At 39.3% G+C, this 18,140-nt stretch overlaps 1 protein-coding gene across 2 annotated transcripts in view; it reads right to left on the bottom strand.

Annotated features, from left to right (window-relative positions):
* The window catches only part of LOC117334053 (S phase cyclin A-associated protein in the endoplasmic reticulum-like), a 114,350-nt gene that overhangs the window by 14,168 nt on the left and 82,042 nt on the right, over nt 1–18,140 (bottom strand). For both annotated transcript variants that reach the window (XM_033893483.1, XM_033893484.1), the window contains exons 25-26: nt 3,975–4,212; nt 3,301–3,450 (exon numbers count right to left, since the gene is read on the bottom strand). In XM_033893483.1, the coding sequence (XP_033749374.1) occupies nt 3,301–3,450; nt 3,975–4,212 (388 nt within the window). The remainder of the gene's footprint in view (nt 1–3,300; nt 3,451–3,974; nt 4,213–18,140) is intronic.

The raw sequence follows: 18,140 nt of genomic DNA, 5'->3' as shown, positions 1-18,140 counted from the left end.
AAATGACGAAAACAAATGTACCTCATTGTTCCTAACAGAGGTTACAAAATATAATTCGGAAGAACAAGACTTCACTTGCATTGGACGTATTCAATGATTTTCAACTAGGTGTTCACAACAGAATATATATCAACATGTACAGAGAAGACTGGGATTTCCAAAATGTTCCCTTCGAAAATTTTCCACAGATTCCATGGAATTTTTTGGAACTTGTTCTAAAAAAAATTTCAATGTCCAAAATCCAGATTTTCCATACATGTATACATGTCAGCTCTGCTGAGTATCTCTACTAAGTAATATGTGCTATTGTTTTGTACATTCTCCATAGAAATTTATTACATTTTGTCAAAATCTGTTTTACATGGACATTGGAATTCACATCTCACAACTGGGTGTGAGAGTAAACCATAGCATCAATGGTGAAACTAGTGGAAATTTAAGTGTGGAATTTAATTTATTCTAACAAACAAACTGACCAAAAATAAACTAAATAATGATAAATAATTTGACATGTAACACCGTGGGAACAATAGACTACAAGCTTTATACCAGGTGCCTAAAAGAACTTGGAATGAGTTTTGTATTTCAAATTTTGCTCAACCTCTCCTTTTATCTTTTAGTTTAAAAAAAATCAACTGCAACAATTAGGTAATCAATTTGCCATTGTAGCGGTTGAACATCGGTAAATCGCTAGAATACATTTTGATTTGAAATGATTATAATGTGATTGGCTCACCTAAGACTGGGTGTATAAGCATGGTACAATATGTGGTCAGTAAAGAGTGTGGATTATGGATTTGATTGACTGACTATGTTTAATGGTAGGTTGATAACCCTGGTCATTTCGGGCTAGATTATTGGGGCGGTAAACAATCTGTAACTGGAAATATCCGACTCCTGATATAAGAGCAAGTCACAATCTTTTTACATATGACATATATTCCACACCATTATCAAGTCTAAATCAAGCATAGTATGAATACTTAATTAATTTTTCTTATTCAAATTTGAAACCATTCCATTCTCCATATGTTGCCATCATGGACATATATCACGATTAAACATGATAATTACATCATGGAAATATCCTGGACATCAAATTTAACTCCACAAATCTGTTTGGTGATGTGAACCTCACAAATAAATAATCAATACACCCCTCCATTGTTTATATGATAGCCGTGTTCATTAGTCATACATTTTGAGCAAGACCAGATTCTGACTGGCCAATGCGGTCTAATTACATCGATGATATAAGGATGTTAATTAATGAAAAGATATTTTATGACAAAATAGGCATATGCTTCTGTTTTTACTCAATTTTTCAATTCAATTTTCTTTTCTTGCTTTGTTTCAACAACTTATTCATACATCTGAAAAGTTTGTGACTTTAATATCATGTATATAGGTATTGATTTCAGAATTATTTTTGTTTAACTCTTTTTGTACCGTTGTCGACATAACAATGTGGAGCCTCAGACTTCCAAATTGTTGACTATAGTCGGCATTATTTCAAACTCTCTCTTCCCGACTGTCGACAGGCTAAGCTGATGTTAAGTGATGATTTCATGAAAACAGCACATAACATTTACTATGATCCAATACAATGACATATACAAGGTGTTCAAGATTTTTGAAACACATTTTTTAGTTGGTTTTTGTTTCGTTCAGGTTACGTTTTATTCAGTTAGGGTAATAGTTGCTGATATTTTCTCCACAGATTGTTAAAGTAAATATGGTGGTTTGCTACATTTTCATTTTAGATTTCACTGTCTAGGACATTTCATAGTGTTCAATGCAACATCTAGATCTAATTTAGTTAAATATTTTCTCAATAATGTACGAATATAACACTAACCTTTGTATTTCTATATGAAGAAAAACAACACACCAAAAATGCAAATGTAGTCAGCCATTTTGTTTAACTGCCTGGGTCAAGCCTAATAACTACTTCCGATACAGAATCAAGAAAGAACACAAAGTACGGAAAGAGTTAAATCCTTACAATATACATGATTAGATATTATACAACTAGTCATACTGCAGAATCTAGGTTTGTAAAGATGTATCTTGAAATTCCTGGAAAGGGTCAAAATATAAATATAATATAACAATAATAGGCTTCGGTTATTTTCCTAATTAACTTTGAAAAATTAAGATGTCTACAGATCATTTTATTCAAAACTACTTTGACGCTAACACATATTCTTTTCTAAATAAAGCCAGAATATTTTCAATGTTTTGATACTTTGCCCTTTCTCTGAACTAACAAAAAATTAATTATAGTCTTCTTTAAAAGAATATTCCTACTGTACAAATATTATCCTACAGGACTGAGAATGCTGATAAGATGTTCTGTTAGATTTTCTAAAAAAAATTCTGAAGAAATTTTTGTCTAATAGCTTCATCCCTTTAAGGGATTTTTCCTGGTAAAAATTCAAAAGCTTTTAGTATAATTTGGTTGCAAAACTCCTGAAGGAATTTTCTTCAAAATATATATTTTTTTCAAACTACAAAAATGAAGGAAAGACATGTCAAAATTATACAAAAACTTAGATTAACTTGTAATAGGAGGAATCGGAAAGTAATTATAACGTACTGTGTAGTTCTTGGAATAACCCGCTCTGGGGTAAACTCGCCAGGGCCAAGTAATTCTCTCAACAACATGTCTGATTATATTCCCTATGTAATTAAATGCTACCAAAACAGGCAGGCAAAGTTTTACACATATTTATAGAGGTCGAACACCTCATAATCAGTATCATTTAATCATTGCAGAAAACTTCCTTCAAGTGTCGGATTAATCATCCATGTTAGCAGGGTGCTTTTAATCTTTTTATTACTTAGCCTAAAGCTTTGTAGATGAAAATACCTATAGTAATAATTACACATATAAAATGGTTTAACATTCAACACCCATTTCTGTTGCATTTAAAATTGTATCTAAATTCAATTTCAAATAAATCATTTTTAGAATATTACAAGATATATTCCTTCGGGAACCAACTCTGATGATTGAGAATATTGAGAATGATGTCAGTAATTTTTTTTTTTTTTTTTTTTTAAACTTTCAAATTTTTATCTTTACTGGAATATAACTTTTTTAACCTCTGACCTTTGGTGACCTATCAACTTTCTTTTCTCCTTAACAACAACAATTAGGTAACAAAACCAGAATTCAATGCTAATATTTGACTGTAGCTGTATATAAGACCAGTCCAAAACAAACTAAGTCTAGTGTTGCATGTGAAAACTTTGCTGACATATTACATTGTAAATGTTGCGGACATGATACTGTACCTGGTTGTCTGGACAGAGAACAGTGAAGTAACCGACACACTGTATGACCTCGTGGAGTATATCTTCTGATGTGTGGTGACTACAGTACCACATGAGGTAGCTGGCGATGTGACGGAACTCTAAGGACATGCCCTCATCTCCGAGAGTTTTCTACAACAAAATGTGTCATTGATTTGGCTACTATCATTTGTGTTTGTATCATTAATAAATTTGTATTTAAAACACTGCACACAGTTTTTTATTCATGAATTTGCTAGTGCTAAATCTACGATAAAGATTAGTAAGTGCGATTGATATAATACAGGTTGCTATATAACTTTAGACAATACCAATACTCTATTACCACCCTCCAGAGTTTGAGCTTCTCTTTCTATTTTTTTTTATTTTGAAATACAACAATAATTCATTGCATTCAGAAGAAATTCTATCTTGCTATGCCTCTATATCCATTAGATAATTTTTAGTCTTCTAAGCAATCATTTTTAGAACACATTATCTATGAATCTATTAATCTGCTGGTGTTAATTTGATATATTTTTTTTTTTTACTTTGTGTGCCATTTTAGAGACAAGAAGTGTATAATTATAATGTTGATGATGTATAATGTTGATGATGTATCATCTTGGATGATGAGACTTTTATGTATATCAGTATGTGATGAGTTGAAACCTTACCTGCAACATACGAAGGTCTAGAGTAGCCATATTGTTGAGCATTCTAAGCCCTGTGAGAGCTACAGCCATGGTGTGTTGAGGGAACTCTGGTGGGGAAGAATCACTACGACTCGGAGCTCCCGAGTGTAACAGCATGCCGTAGAGAAGGGACACGATCCCGACCAACTCTGTCATTTCGTAAGTGTTGATAAGCTGCGTAGGATCCTCTACTTTCTTCTGGTCAAATATGGAGTTGTTTCTGTAAAGACAAAAAGAAACTAAAGATAAGTATTCGTAAATCATTAAATACACTGGTGTATAGAAGACCTTATTTTTTGGTCAAATATATCTGGAGTTGTGCCTGTGAAGATAACACGGAACAGAAGATAAATATAGATATATATCAAATACACTGGTAAAAATGATCTTACTTCTTAAAACCTTCTGTGAAAACCTGACATATCGAATAATATGTGAGTGATGGTTATTCTTTTTTAATTTGGTCACAATTATCATTTACGAGTAAACAATGATTTGGTTGTCAAGTGTAATGTTCAAATCAAAATTGATACAATGCAAAATGCAGGTTTTCTTAACTTAGTTGTCACAAGAGTGCTTCAATATATATTTGAGATATACCTAAATTCTATGATATACAGCATACAGGTGGAGAATGACCTACCCCAGATAATCTAATGAGATCAGAAATCATTAATCATACACTGCAGACAATTGCCAAAATTCTAAACTTAAAAACATTTTAAAATGTATATAATTAGGTGAAATTCCTCATCAAATTATCTCGAAAGGAGAAAATAAACATCATCAATCAAAAGCATAAAAACAGATCTGCAAAAAATAGCTGTATTCCTTGCTAATGGATTATACTATTATGAAATACATACCCGGAAAAAAACAACACAAATCTGTCAATGAAATCACTGGTCATCCATCAAAAAAAATTACTCACAAAAATTACACATATTTCTACAATATATGATAGCTTTTGAAGAACTCCATGGCCTGATGATACAGTAATCTTATCTTAAAGTTTTGGATTAATCTGGAAAATTCAGTTTATACCATCAATCATATCAGGCAAATTTGCAATATATCATATTTGAGTTGAAATTTTGTCGGGAGACAATCATATGCAGCTAATTTCTTCTTTTTTTTTAAGTAAATCAAAGTACTGAAAGTACTGTAGGAGGCGTTAGTCAGATGTAAAAGGAGATATTTGAAATAAAGCAAGAATACAAATTAAACTGATATCAACATGACTAAACATTTCCACTTAAATGTGTCAAACCAACCGGACATAATGGTTTTCACAGTCCTGATGAATGTAATGGTTTAGACTGTTCCGATGTACATAATGGTTTTAACCATCTTAAAAGTTGCAAACCTACTTCTAAAAGAAGTTAAACATTTCTTATTTCAATCAAACCTTTACTTAAAAAGTCAAACATTTTAATTTTTTTCAAATCAACGTCTACTTAGGTACATGTCATTAACATTCATACTTTAAACCATCTTTTATACTTAAGTAGTTCAAAATTTGCATTATGTGTTTAAAACAAACTTATATTTTATAGGCCTGGGTATTAGAAATGACCAAACAATAAGATATGCATTTCGATAAGTTATAGCAATACACGATATGTATTGAAAATACAGGGAGTGTCTGCTACTTTTTTGTTGAAAGTGTACAATGTCTTTCAATATCTTGTAAACAAAATTGTTTATTCCTTTCTATTTTGATCTTAGAATAATATCAAAATTAGATTGACAGCTTTTAAAAGTTATTACACTTTTTTTTTAACAAAGACCTCATTTTTAAGGACAATTATTTCAAAATTAGATATCAATTCCATCTATTTTAATAGATCCAATGTCAATATTAACAATAAACTGTGATTTGTTGCTTTTTAATTTACCACCAAGATGTAGATAATAGCCTAGTAGCTATAGGTACTGTATATAAATATACAGCGTTTTACATGCAAAATATTGAAGAAAACTTTCATATTTGATATCAATTAAATATGATTGTATAAGTCCCTTGGGGTGGGGAAAGAACCCTGGGCCTATTTTTACATCAGGATTGTGTAAAAATGTCAATTTAGCGAAATTGACCTATTTTGGTCCCATCCTTCAGCCCCCGGGAGGTTAACCCCAACATTCGTACAATTTTGAATACCCACCCCATAACCATGCTACCATACAAATGTAGGTTTTATACCAAATTGTGCAATTAATCCATGAAATGAAATTGACTTTGGGTACAACCCCATAGGGATTGCTACCACACCAATGTGAGTTATATCCATAACTTAGTTTCAGAGAAACCAATTGACCCCTTTTGACTCTGCCCCCCGGGGGTCAACCCCACCATTTTTACAATTTTGAATCCCTACCCAAAAGGATGCTACCAGTCAAGTATGAGCTATATCGATTGCTTAGTTTCAGAGAAGAAGTTATTTATGTCAATTGAGCCAAATTGACCCCTTTTGAGCCAACAATTGAATTGCAGTTTAAGGATAATTTTTGATTTTGGCAAGAAAACATTCTTTAAAGGGCATGTCTGCATCATTTTTAATAATTTGCCCTTGAAACTTCGCACACACCTTCATAAGAGCCGGTTCTTTAAAATGTGAATGAAGGTCAAGGTCAGAGAGATAAACTCAATATTTGTAGCCAGTTACACATGTAACTATTGTTACGTGTATCTGTTTGCCAAATATCCAGCCTTCATGTGTATGTGCAGTTTTGGGTCATTTTTTCATTTTGGTAGGAATTTCTTTTTAAAAGTGCCATATCTGCGTCATTTTGATTATTTGACCTTGATACATTGCACACACCTTTAAAAGGGCTGATTCTTTAAAATGTGACCCAAATTAATAATTTTGAAAGAACTTTGAATTTTCTTCATCATTTGACCCCCGTGACCTTAAATGAAGGTCAAGGTCAAATATAAGTATAACATTTGTAGCCAGCCATACGTTATCGATGCGCCAAACATCAAGCCTTCATGTGTATATTATAGATAAAAGAGCAGAAACCTTTATTCTGCAATTTTGGATTATTTTTTAATTTTGGCTGGAGAAAATAGCTTTATGATTCTTTTCCAAGTGCCATATCTTTCTGCCATATTTTTATCTGATGACAATAAAATATGCACATTCTGTTTCAGTGGACTATGTTCTTTCATATGAAATGAAAAAAATAATCAATATAAGATTTTTATTTTTGACATTCGAACCCATAACAAGTCGTTGGCCTTGACATTCTCTGACAATATATCATTGAGAAAAGTTTGCCCTAACCACGTGCTAACCAATTTCCAATGAAAATGAAACAAATTATGCTAAAATATGTGTGATGAGTTTCCTATATAAACTATAGTAAAATGTATCCTCTCCCCAAGGAGAATGCGACACATATGGGGTCATGAAATTAACAATTTTGATAAAATAGCTTAAGAACCTTTTGTACACCATTCTGCGATATCTTGGTCTTAAGAAGAAAACCGACGCATGACGACAGATCAAATTATAATGGTGTATATTATGAGCTGAATGTCAAAGGATTGTAAACTCTGTACAAATTATATTATCAGGCAGTCAGCCTAAATGTATGTTTCATATCTACCATATTAGAAGTTTGATGTTTTGTACGATATATATATATACTTATATATTTTTACACATACATTAAAGGAGTTACATGTAGCTACTTTCATAAATTAAGATGTTTTTTCTAGAGTTTACTAGGCCGGATGAAATATGATCATGAGCAATCAGTATGGTCAATATGAGATTTGATAAAATGCCTCTCGTAGTCAACCACTCATGATCACTCAACTTCTTTTTGTAGGAGTCAATATTATATGTAGGAGAATTAAACTCTTGCGATGTCTGTTGCACACAAGTACAAAGAAATACATTATCACTTAAGCCGAAAAAATTCACACTTAAGTAGCAATAACACATAATAGTCAAAAACCCAATATATGTGATCAGTGATAAGAAACAGTACTTATAAGCATTTTTGGCAATTTATCCTGAAACCGCTATATAGCCTTCCATATTTGACATCCCACAGATTGTTGCTTGTATATATATAGTTTTAAAGGTCAACATTGGAAAAAACCTAAATGGTTATACATGAATTCATAATAAATAGAATTATTGACAAAAAAGTTTCATTTATTTTCACACTTTCTGGAGACCAATAAGGAGATTGATGATCGTTTTAAGGGATTTGTTCGTGACATGAATATCAAACATTTTTAATTAAATTTCAAAAGCAAATATAGATTTATTTTGAAAGTTATGAGGAATATTGATATTTGAGAAAGTCTTATATTATATGAATTTGATATATCGATTGCCAATAGATATACATGTATTTATCATTTTACATGAAAACAACAAAAAGTTATATTACATGAAAACATTTGAAAAGGTTGAATCGTGAGCCGAATAATATATAAATAAGACAAGCTGGTTCAATAATAATTTAGCATTTTCATATATATTACGAGTGCGAGTAGCTACTGCAGTAAACCTTATCACAAAAGCCCAGATTATGTATATTGTCTCTGTCGGGGAAGGTACAGCACAAATGACCACCACGACAGATATGTGCCAGTTTTCTTAGTTTTAAAAAATAAACGATCGAATTCCATCACGCCATCACCGATCACGTTAGGTCTACCGATTCATAGATTTGAAACACAGGGACTTCGATCAGTTATCGCAGTAATCCGAAGGGTTCTGGTGTTGATATCGCTGATTAAAGTCTGCATATAGTATATAGCAAGATCGTCAGAAAATTCGGACTATAATCGCAGTAGATATTGTGATTTTGTGGTCTGGCCAGGCTTGAACAACTTATCGTAAACAGTTTCGTCCTAAATAAACAAACGCTTATTTCAGTGGGTCAACAAACAGATTTAAACTTTGTAAGCAACTTGCCTTTAATTCATGTTGATAGATATTAATTTCTAGCGACAAATATCACACTTTGATGCTTCGTGTGAACCCGTGTCCACGTGCCTCCATTTTGACAGAGTGCTCACTCACGAAAACAGACGGAACACGTGATCGCTAAATATCGGACCAAATCTCATAAAATCTCGTGAACAAACTACCAAGTTGTAAACAAAAGAAATGTTGTTAGCCAAAACCTGGAGGGTATTATGAAAATCGGGAATTTGTTTGCGCTTGGTTGCTATGCCGTCTTTATTCCTAGTAGTTAAACAAGTGTCCTCTGTAAGGTAACGTCAGAATCTCGCAGTTATCTCCCTTCAAACAGTATTTTCGATATAGATTTGCAAAAATCGATGCAGGTGTAGATATTTACAAGACATTATTCTTATTGTTTATTCAAAATAGTTCCTGAAATGTTCACAACATTATAAGCATAGTTAATACATTTCTGTGCACATCTACTTTGAATGACGGACTACAATGACGTGCCTCATACTTGGAACTAATAGTATAAGCGAATAATTACCCCTAGTTATAGAAATTACCACCAGAGGTCTCAAATTCCGGGCTTCCGCCGAAGAGAAATTTATACTGAATATACCTTTTTTCATGTAATAGCACTTTATTTGTAGTCTTGATAGTTTTCATAAATGTATATATAGTTCAACTACATCATATATGAACCGAAAGAAACTACAAAATGAACTGTGAAAGGAAATATAACGAAAATGAAAGTGAGATATTGTGACGTCACAACTCGTAGGTGATTGTAATATGGCAGGCGTAAACGCCTCCATAAAAAAAGCTATAGAATCTTTTTGTAGACATTACCGTATTTAACATGCAGGGATCCCTGCTGAAATATTGCAAAAAAGTCCTTTATCTTGATATAATACTCTTGATACAATGTTCATTTGTTTCTGTCGTAACCATTGAAGTTATAACCACATTCTCCCTCGTAACCATTAAAGTTATAACCAGTTTTAAAATTCTTCTTATTATTTTCTTTTCTCCATCATCATAAAAACAGTCTATCATCATGGGTGAACTTCCTGTAAAATAAAATGCACTCAGAGATTCTGAATCACTAGAAACCATTAATTGAAAAATCATACAAGGGAAATAACCTTAATGTAAATAAAAGTTTAATTCTGATCTCCATGGATATATGATCCGTGAGAAAAACTCCAAGAAATACTTTGAAAGATTTGACCTCTGCTATGTTTCTCAAGTTAAATACGGTATGATTTGTTTTGTCGTTTATCGTATCTATCTTCTTGCTGATGAAAAGTCTCATATAGCAAAAACTACAAGATGGGGTAGATCAAGTGTTCTCTATTATAACAGGTTTTTTTCCTTCCTTTCTTGTTGGGAGGTAAAACGTAAAAAAACTACGTCATCACTCATGGTAATTACTATACTGGAATCTCCGATTACACAACACCACTATTTCAGTATTCTTAATCACCTTGAAATTAGAGGATATTGGGAAATAAACTGGCTATTAAAATTTCAGAACGTCATCTTAGTACAACTCCGATAAAATACTAATGGTACCGACCATTACTGATGAAATAACATAATTTTACAGTGAAATAAATAAAAGTTTTTTGTAATTACCTAAGAGAGTGTGATCACCTGTTCCTAATAAAGTGACCTGACCACATGGGTTTTCTTTGGGTATACTTTGGTTTCCTCCCAAATTTAATCATCTGTTTACTTTATCCATCCAGGCCAACTAAAGTTGTTATATAAATCAAAATAAAAGAAATTCATAATTGCCTTTTTGCTTTTTTCATCTTTTCTTTTTTGTGAAATTTGACCATACCGATTGAAAGCATTTACACATGCATTCCTGAATTTCCTGAATAAACTGATATCTGTAAAACTAGAAAGTTGAATATAATTTTTGCATTTTCCTGAACATATTTTTCATTTTTTCATGATTACCTCAGTATCACTTCTTCAATTAAAAGGATCAATCAACTGACTCTACCAATCCTAACTCTACAGTATAGTATTTGTAGGAACTCCCTCAGGGATGCAGAAACAGCCACGGTATGTGACAAACTCACTTTTCGTCTCAGCTCAAAACCTAGTAATAAATGTAACCCAGAGAGCCGAGAGGGCCATTAATTTCTCAGGCACCCAATTATGGTCAATTGGCTAGACTGCAGTTTCACCTAACTGACCATTAAGCGTTTGGCCGATTGACTGACCACCACTCATGGATCGTCTCAAGATGAGGATTTCGTCTGCGGCAACCAAATAAATATCTAAGCATGTAACATTTTATGTCTGGTAGAAACTTGAACTAGACACAGAATGTTTTAATCGTCTTATATTTTAATGTCTTCATCACAGTTTAATCATCTTCCTCGTCAAATCAGGCGACCCTCCTGTCAATTTTAATCATTTCGACAGAGGGTTAAACATATTTTTTTTCCTGCTTTGCGAAAACTAGAAAATTGTGTGGTTGATATTTAGCACCAGACATCAAAAAGTCTGCCAAATCACTTGAAAGGATGAACACTGGCGGATCCTAGAATACAAACATTATCATAACCTCAGAAGAATTACAGAAAATAACATATTTGGTCCCCATCATTGTATTTGGTGTTTTGATAGCATATTATTAGCCCAACATAAATGAGTCATATTTGATCGTGGATGCATTTATCAGGATGGGTGTAACTAGCATGTATCTTGGATATAATAAATTCACTTATGCCCCGCCAACGATCTAATGAACGGTCTGTAGGGACTTCTCCCGGTTCCATTAACTAACGCTCTTCTCCTGATGCTCGCATTAATAAGTTAATAAGCGGGGATTGTAAGAATCCCTGAGATTTTCTCCTGTCATAACGCATTGGGATTATAGGTAGAAAAATGCTGGATGCATTGACAAGTCCAAAATTAGCTTCTTTGTTGATGGCTATCCCTGCAAATAATTCAATAAAGGCCAATGGCAACCGGGAATTATTGTCATAATCATCGCAAGAAAAAATAACTCATCTTTCCGAGCTGCAAAAATATCACTTTTTATTGTAAAATATTGCTCCATAATGCATGCGAATTAAGTTAAATCCAGAGAAAAGATAGGCCTGAAAATTTGGATATGCTTCAGTGCATCGCTACAAGGTTTCCACAACTTCTAATAAGCTGTTTTGGTTTGGACACTCAAGAGATTCTAGTGACTATACAGTATGGCGACGCCCCATCGTTTTCCCTGGTCGGCTCAATAAAGAAACATTGCAGGCTTATGATACATTCCAGGGGTTATTTTTATCAGATAATCCACTTTTTGTAGAATTAAATTTCAAACCAAATCAAGTGGAAATCAAATTTGTGTTATCTCTAACCAGTCTGGTTAAACCCTCAATCCCAGAATTCCTAATTATTCCTCAATTGAATAAAAACAAGAATTTAATATTCCTTTGACAGTTTGTAGTAAATCATTTTATTAATCTGAATGATAACTAAAAATTTCACATTATGACAGCCATATCTTATTGTATGACTTCATTCTGGTCAGATTTTTTCCCCTCAAAATTTTTTAACCAGATTGGATATGCAGCTGAATAACGTAAAGTGAGTAATTTTTGAGTTGTATAAAAAGATTTCATGTTAAAAGAATAAAAGATTTAAAATACTGCCAATCTGTCAGATGCTTGGTGATTTCCACTTTCATTGTTTTTTTTTTTTTTTTTTGGGGGGGGGGGGGGGGGGGGGGGTGGGGGGTTCTGTTGAGACCGAGTAATTATACATGTATACAATAGCTAACACCCAGTGTCTCTACCAAGTGTTCCACCCAGTGTCCCCACCCAGTGTCCCCACCCAGTGTCCCTACCCAGTGTTCCCACCCACTGTGTCCCCACCTAGTGTCCCTACTCAGTGTTCCCACCCAGTGTCCCTACCCAGTCTCTCCACCCAGTGTCCCCATCCAGTCTCTCCACCCAGTGTCCCCATCCAGTGTCTCTACCCAGTGTCACCACTCAGTGTCTCTACCCAGTGTCACCACTCAGTGTCTCTACCCAGTGTCTCACCCAGTGTCTCACCAAGTGTCTCACCCAGTGTCCCTACCCAGTGTCTCACCCAGTGTCCCTACCCAGTGTTCCCACCCACTGTGTCCCCACCTAGTGTCCCTACTCAGTGTTCCCACCCAGTGTCCCTACCCAGTCTCTCCATCCAGTGTCCCCATCCAGTCTCTCCACCCAGTGTCCCCATCCAGTGTCTCTACCCAGTGTCACCACTCAGTGTCTCTACCCAGTGTCTCTACCCAGTGTCCCTACCCAGTGTCTCACCCAGTGTCTCACCCAGTGCCTCCCAGTGTCCCTACCCAGTGTCTCACCCAGTGTCTCACCCAGTGCCTCCCAGTGTCCCTACCCAGTGTCTCACCCAGTGTCTCACCCAGTGTCTCACCCAGTGTCTCACCCAGTGTCTCACCCAGTGCCTCCCAGTGTCCCTACCCAGTGTCTCACCCAGTGTCCCTACCCAGTGTCTCACCCAGTGTTTCCACCCAGTGTCCCTACCCAGTGTTTCCACCCAGTGTCACCACCCAGTGTTCCCACCCAGTGTCACCACCGAGTGTTCCCACCCAGTGTTCCCACCCAGTGTCTCCACCCAGTGTCTCACCCAGTGTTCCTACTCAGTGTCTCCACCCAGTGTCACCACCCAGTGTCTCTACCCAGTGTTCCCACCCAGTGTCACCACCGAGTGTTCCCACCCAGTGTTCCCACCCAGTGTCTCCACCCAGTGTCTCCACCTAATGTCCCTACCCAGTGTCACCACCCAGTGTCCCTACCCAGTGTCTCTACCCAGTGTTCCTACTCAGAGTCTCCATCCAGTGTCTCCACCCAGTGACCCTAACCAGTGTCTCCTCCAAGTGTCTCCCTACCAAGTGTCTCACCCAGTGTCCCTAACCAGTGTCTCCTCCAAGTGTCTCCACCCAGTGTGTCCCTACCAAGTGTCTCACCCAGTGTCTCACCCAGTGTTCCTACTCAGTGTCTCACCCAGTGTCCCTAACCAGTGTCTCCTCCAAGTGTCTCCACCCAGTGTGTCCCTACCAAGTGTCTCACCTAGTGTCCCTAACCAGTGTCTCCTCCAAGTGTCTCCACCCAGTGTGTCCCTACCAAGTGTCTCACCCAGTGTTCCTACTCAGTGTCTCCATTCAGTGTCTCCACCCAGTGACCCTACCCAGTGTCTCACCCAGTGTCCCCTCCAAGTGTCTCCACCCAGTGTGTCCCTACCAAGTGTCTCCACCTAACGTCCCTACCCAGTGTCTCACCCAGTGTCCCTACCCAGTGTCTCACCCAGTGCCTCCCAGTGTCCCTACCCAGTGTCCCTATCCAGTGTTTCCACCCAGTGTCTCTACCCAGTGTTCCCACCCAGTGTTCCCACCCAGTGTCTCTACCCAGTGTCTCACCCAGTGTCCCCACCCAGTGTTCCCACCCAGTGTCACCACCCAGTGTCACCATCCAGTGTCCCTACCCAGTGTCTCCACCCAGTGTCTCCACCCAGTGTTCCCACCCAGTGTCACCACCCAGTGTCACCACCCAGTGTCCCTACCCAGTGTCTCCACCCAGTGTCTCCACCTAATGTCCCTACCCAGTGTCACCACCCAGTGTCCCTACCCAGTGTCTCTACCAAGTGTCTCACCCAGTGTTCCTACTCAGTGTTTCCATCCAGTGTCTCCACCCAGTGACCCTACCCAGTGTCTCACCCAGTGTCCCTAACCAGTGTCTCCTCCAAGTGTCTCCACCCAATGTGTCCCTACCAAGTGTCTCTCCCAGTGTCCCTACCCAGTGTCTCCTCCAAGTGTCTCCACCCAGTGTGTCCCTACCAAGCGTCTCACCCAGTGTTCCTACTCAGTGTCTCCATCCAGTGTCTCCACCCAGTGACCCTACCCAGTGTCCCGTCCAAGTGTCTCGACCCAGTGTGTCCCTACCAAGTGTCTCCACCTAGCGTCCCTACCCAGTGTCTCACCCAGTGTCTCCAACATGTCTCCCTACCCAGTGTCTCCACCCAGTGCCTCTACCCAGTGTTTCTATCCAGTGTCTCTACCCAGTGTCCCTAACCAGTCTCCCTACCCAGTCTCCCTACCCAGTGTCTCTACCCAGTGTCTCACCCAGTGTCTCAAACCAGTCTCCCTACTCAGTGTCTCGCCAAGTGTTCCTACTCAGTGTCTCCATCCAGTGTATCCACCCAGTGACCCTACCAAGTGTCTCCAAGCAGTCTCCCTACCCAGTGTCTCCACCCAGTGTCTCCAACCAGTACCTCCCCCAGTGTCCCTACCCAGTATCACCACCCAGTGTCTCTACCCAGTGTCTCTATACAGTGTCTCACCCACAGTCCCTACCCTGTGTCTCCACCCAGTGTGTCCCTACCAAGTGTCTCACCCAGTGTTCCTACTCAGTGTCTCCATTCAGTGTCTCCACCCAGTGACCCTACCCAGTGTCTCACCCAGTGTCCCCTCCAAGTGTCTCCACCCAGTGTGTCCCTACCAAGTGTCTCCACCTAACGTCCCTACCCAGTGTCTCACCCAGTGTCCCTACCCAGTGTCTCACCCAGTGCCTCCCAGTGTCCCTACCCAGTGTCCCTATCCAGTGTTTCCACCCAGTGTCTCTACCCAGTGTTCCCATCCAGTGTCTATACCCAGTGTTCCCACCCAGTGTCTCTACCCAGTGTCTCACCCAGTGTCCCCACCCAGTGTTCCCACCCAGTGTCACCACCCAGTGTCACCATCCAGTGTCCCTACCCAGTGTCTCCACCCAGTGTCTCCACCCAGTGTTCCCACCCAGTGTCACCACCCAGTGTCACCACCCAGTGTCCCTACCCAGTGTCTCCACCCAGTGTCTCCACCTAATGTCCCTACCCAGTGTCACCACCCAGTGTCCCTACCCAGTGTCTCTACCAAGTGTCTCACCCAGTGTTCCTACTCAGTGTCTCCATCCAGTGTCTCCACCCAGTGACCCTACCCAGTGTCTCACCCAGTGTCCCTAACCAGTGTCTCCTCCAAGTGTCTCCACCCAGTGTGTCCCTACCAAGTGTCTCTCCCAGTGTCCCTACCCAGTGTCTCCTCCAAGTGTCTCCACCCAGTGTGTCCCTACCAAGCGTCTCACCCAGTGTTCCTACTCAGTGTCTCCATCCAGTGTCTCCACCCAGTGACCCTACCCAGTGTCCCGTCCAAGTGTCTCGACCCAGTGTGTCCCTACCAAGTGTCTCCACCTAGCGTCCCTACCCAGTGTCTCACCCAGTGTCTCCAACATGTCTCCCTACCCAGTGTCTCCACCCAGTGCCTCTACCCAGTGTTTCTATCCAGTGTCTCTACCCAGTGTCCCTAACCAGTCTCCCTACCCAGTCTCCCTACCCAGTGTCTCTACCCAGTGTCTCACCCAGTGTCTCAAACCAGTCTCCCTACTCAGTGTCTCGCCAAGTGTTCCTACTCAGTGTCTCCATCCAGTGTATCCACCCAGTGACCCTACCAAGTGTCTCCAACCAGTACCTCCCCCAGTGTCCCTACCCAGTATCACCACCCAGTGTCTCTACCCAGTGTCTCTATACAGTGTCTCACCCACAGTCCCTACCCAGTGTCTCCACCCAGTGTCTCTACCCAGAGTCTCTATACAGTGTCTCATCCAGTGTCCCTACCCAGTGTCTCCACCCAGTGTCCCCACCCAGTGTCCCTACCCAGTGTCCCAATCCAGTGTCTCCACCCAGTGTCTCCAACCAGTACCTCCCCCAGTGTCCCTACCCAGTGCTTCTACCCAGTGCCTCCATCCAGTGTCCCTACCCAGTGCCTCACCAAATGTTCCTACCCGGTGTCCCAATCCAGTCTCCACCCAGTGTCCCTACCAAGTGTCCCAATCCAAAGTTTCCACCCTGTGTCCCTACCCAGTGTCTATACCCAGTGCCTCCCAAATGTCCCTACCCAGTGTCTCCACCCAGTGTCTCTACCCAGTGTCCCAATCCAGAGTTTCTACCCTGTGTCCCTACCCAGTGTCTATACCCAGTGCCTCCCCAATGTCCCTACCCAGTGTCCCTACCAAGTGTCCCATTCCAGAGTTTCCACCCTGTGTCCCTACCCAGTGTCTTTACCCAGTGCCTCCCCCAGTGTCCCTACCCAGTGTCCCAATCCAGAGTTTCCACCCAGTGTCTCCAAGCAGTCTCCCTACCCTGTGTCCCTACCCAGTGTCACCACCCAGTGTCTCTACCCAGTGTCCCTACCCAGTGTCCCAATCCAGAGTTTCCACCCTGTGTCCCTACCCAGTGTCTATACCCAGTGCCTCCCCCAGTGTCCCTACCCAGTGTCCCTACCAAGTGTCCCAATCCAGAGTTTCCACCCAGTGTCCCTACCCAGTGTCCCTACCCAGTGTCTCTACCCAGTGTCCCTACCCAGTGTCCCAATCCATAGTTTCCACCCAGTGTGTCCACCCAGTGTGTCCCTACCCAGTGTGTCCCTACCCAGTGTCCCTACCTAGTGTCCCTATCTAGTGTCCCATCGAGTTGTCCCTACCTAGTGTCCCTATCCAGTGTCCCATAGAGTGTTTCCACAGTGTCCAATCCAGTGTCCCTACCCAAAATTCCCATCCAGTGTCCCCACCCCAAATTCCCATTTTCTGAATACAAATATTAATTTTATTTCTGAAAATTTGAATTGGATCTTTTTACATTTTCTTGTGACACATCCTGCTATTTTTAAATCAAACATATTGTCTATTATTTTATACATCTATCTTAAATGAAATTTAAATCAACCCCCAAAAGACTATGGATTTCATTGCAGACACTTGTTTATAAATGTCAAAAACTATCTTCATTTGTACTTAACAAAATATAACTTACAATAAATGAGGTATTTTAACAAATTGCCGACTTGATTTTTAGCTGACATAGTGACTTAATTACAAGTCAGTGTTTCCAAACTTCTATGCTGCTGCATGGTCTCCCATTAGAATGAGATGTTGAGATTACAATATCTACAACAGTCACTAGTTCAATATTCCAGCAGTACATTACTGCTTGTTGGGAGGAGCCATCATCTATTCTATTTCTCCGACCATCTCTCACCTCCCTCTAATGGACCAGAGGTGAAATCTACATTAGTCCCCATGAGAACCCGCCCAAATTGTCACCTCATACCAGCAAATACAAATTAGCTCCGTTTGTATACCATACGTTACGAACATCAAAA

The sequence above is a fragment of the Pecten maximus genome, chromosome 9, assembly GCF_902652985.1.
Source record: "Pecten maximus chromosome 9, xPecMax1.1, whole genome shotgun sequence".
In the NCBI taxonomy this organism is placed as follows: domain Eukaryota; kingdom Metazoa; phylum Mollusca; class Bivalvia; order Pectinida; family Pectinidae; genus Pecten; species Pecten maximus.
The sequence above is the reverse complement of the archived record's forward strand: the minus strand, read 5'-3'. Positions and strand labels throughout refer to the sequence as shown.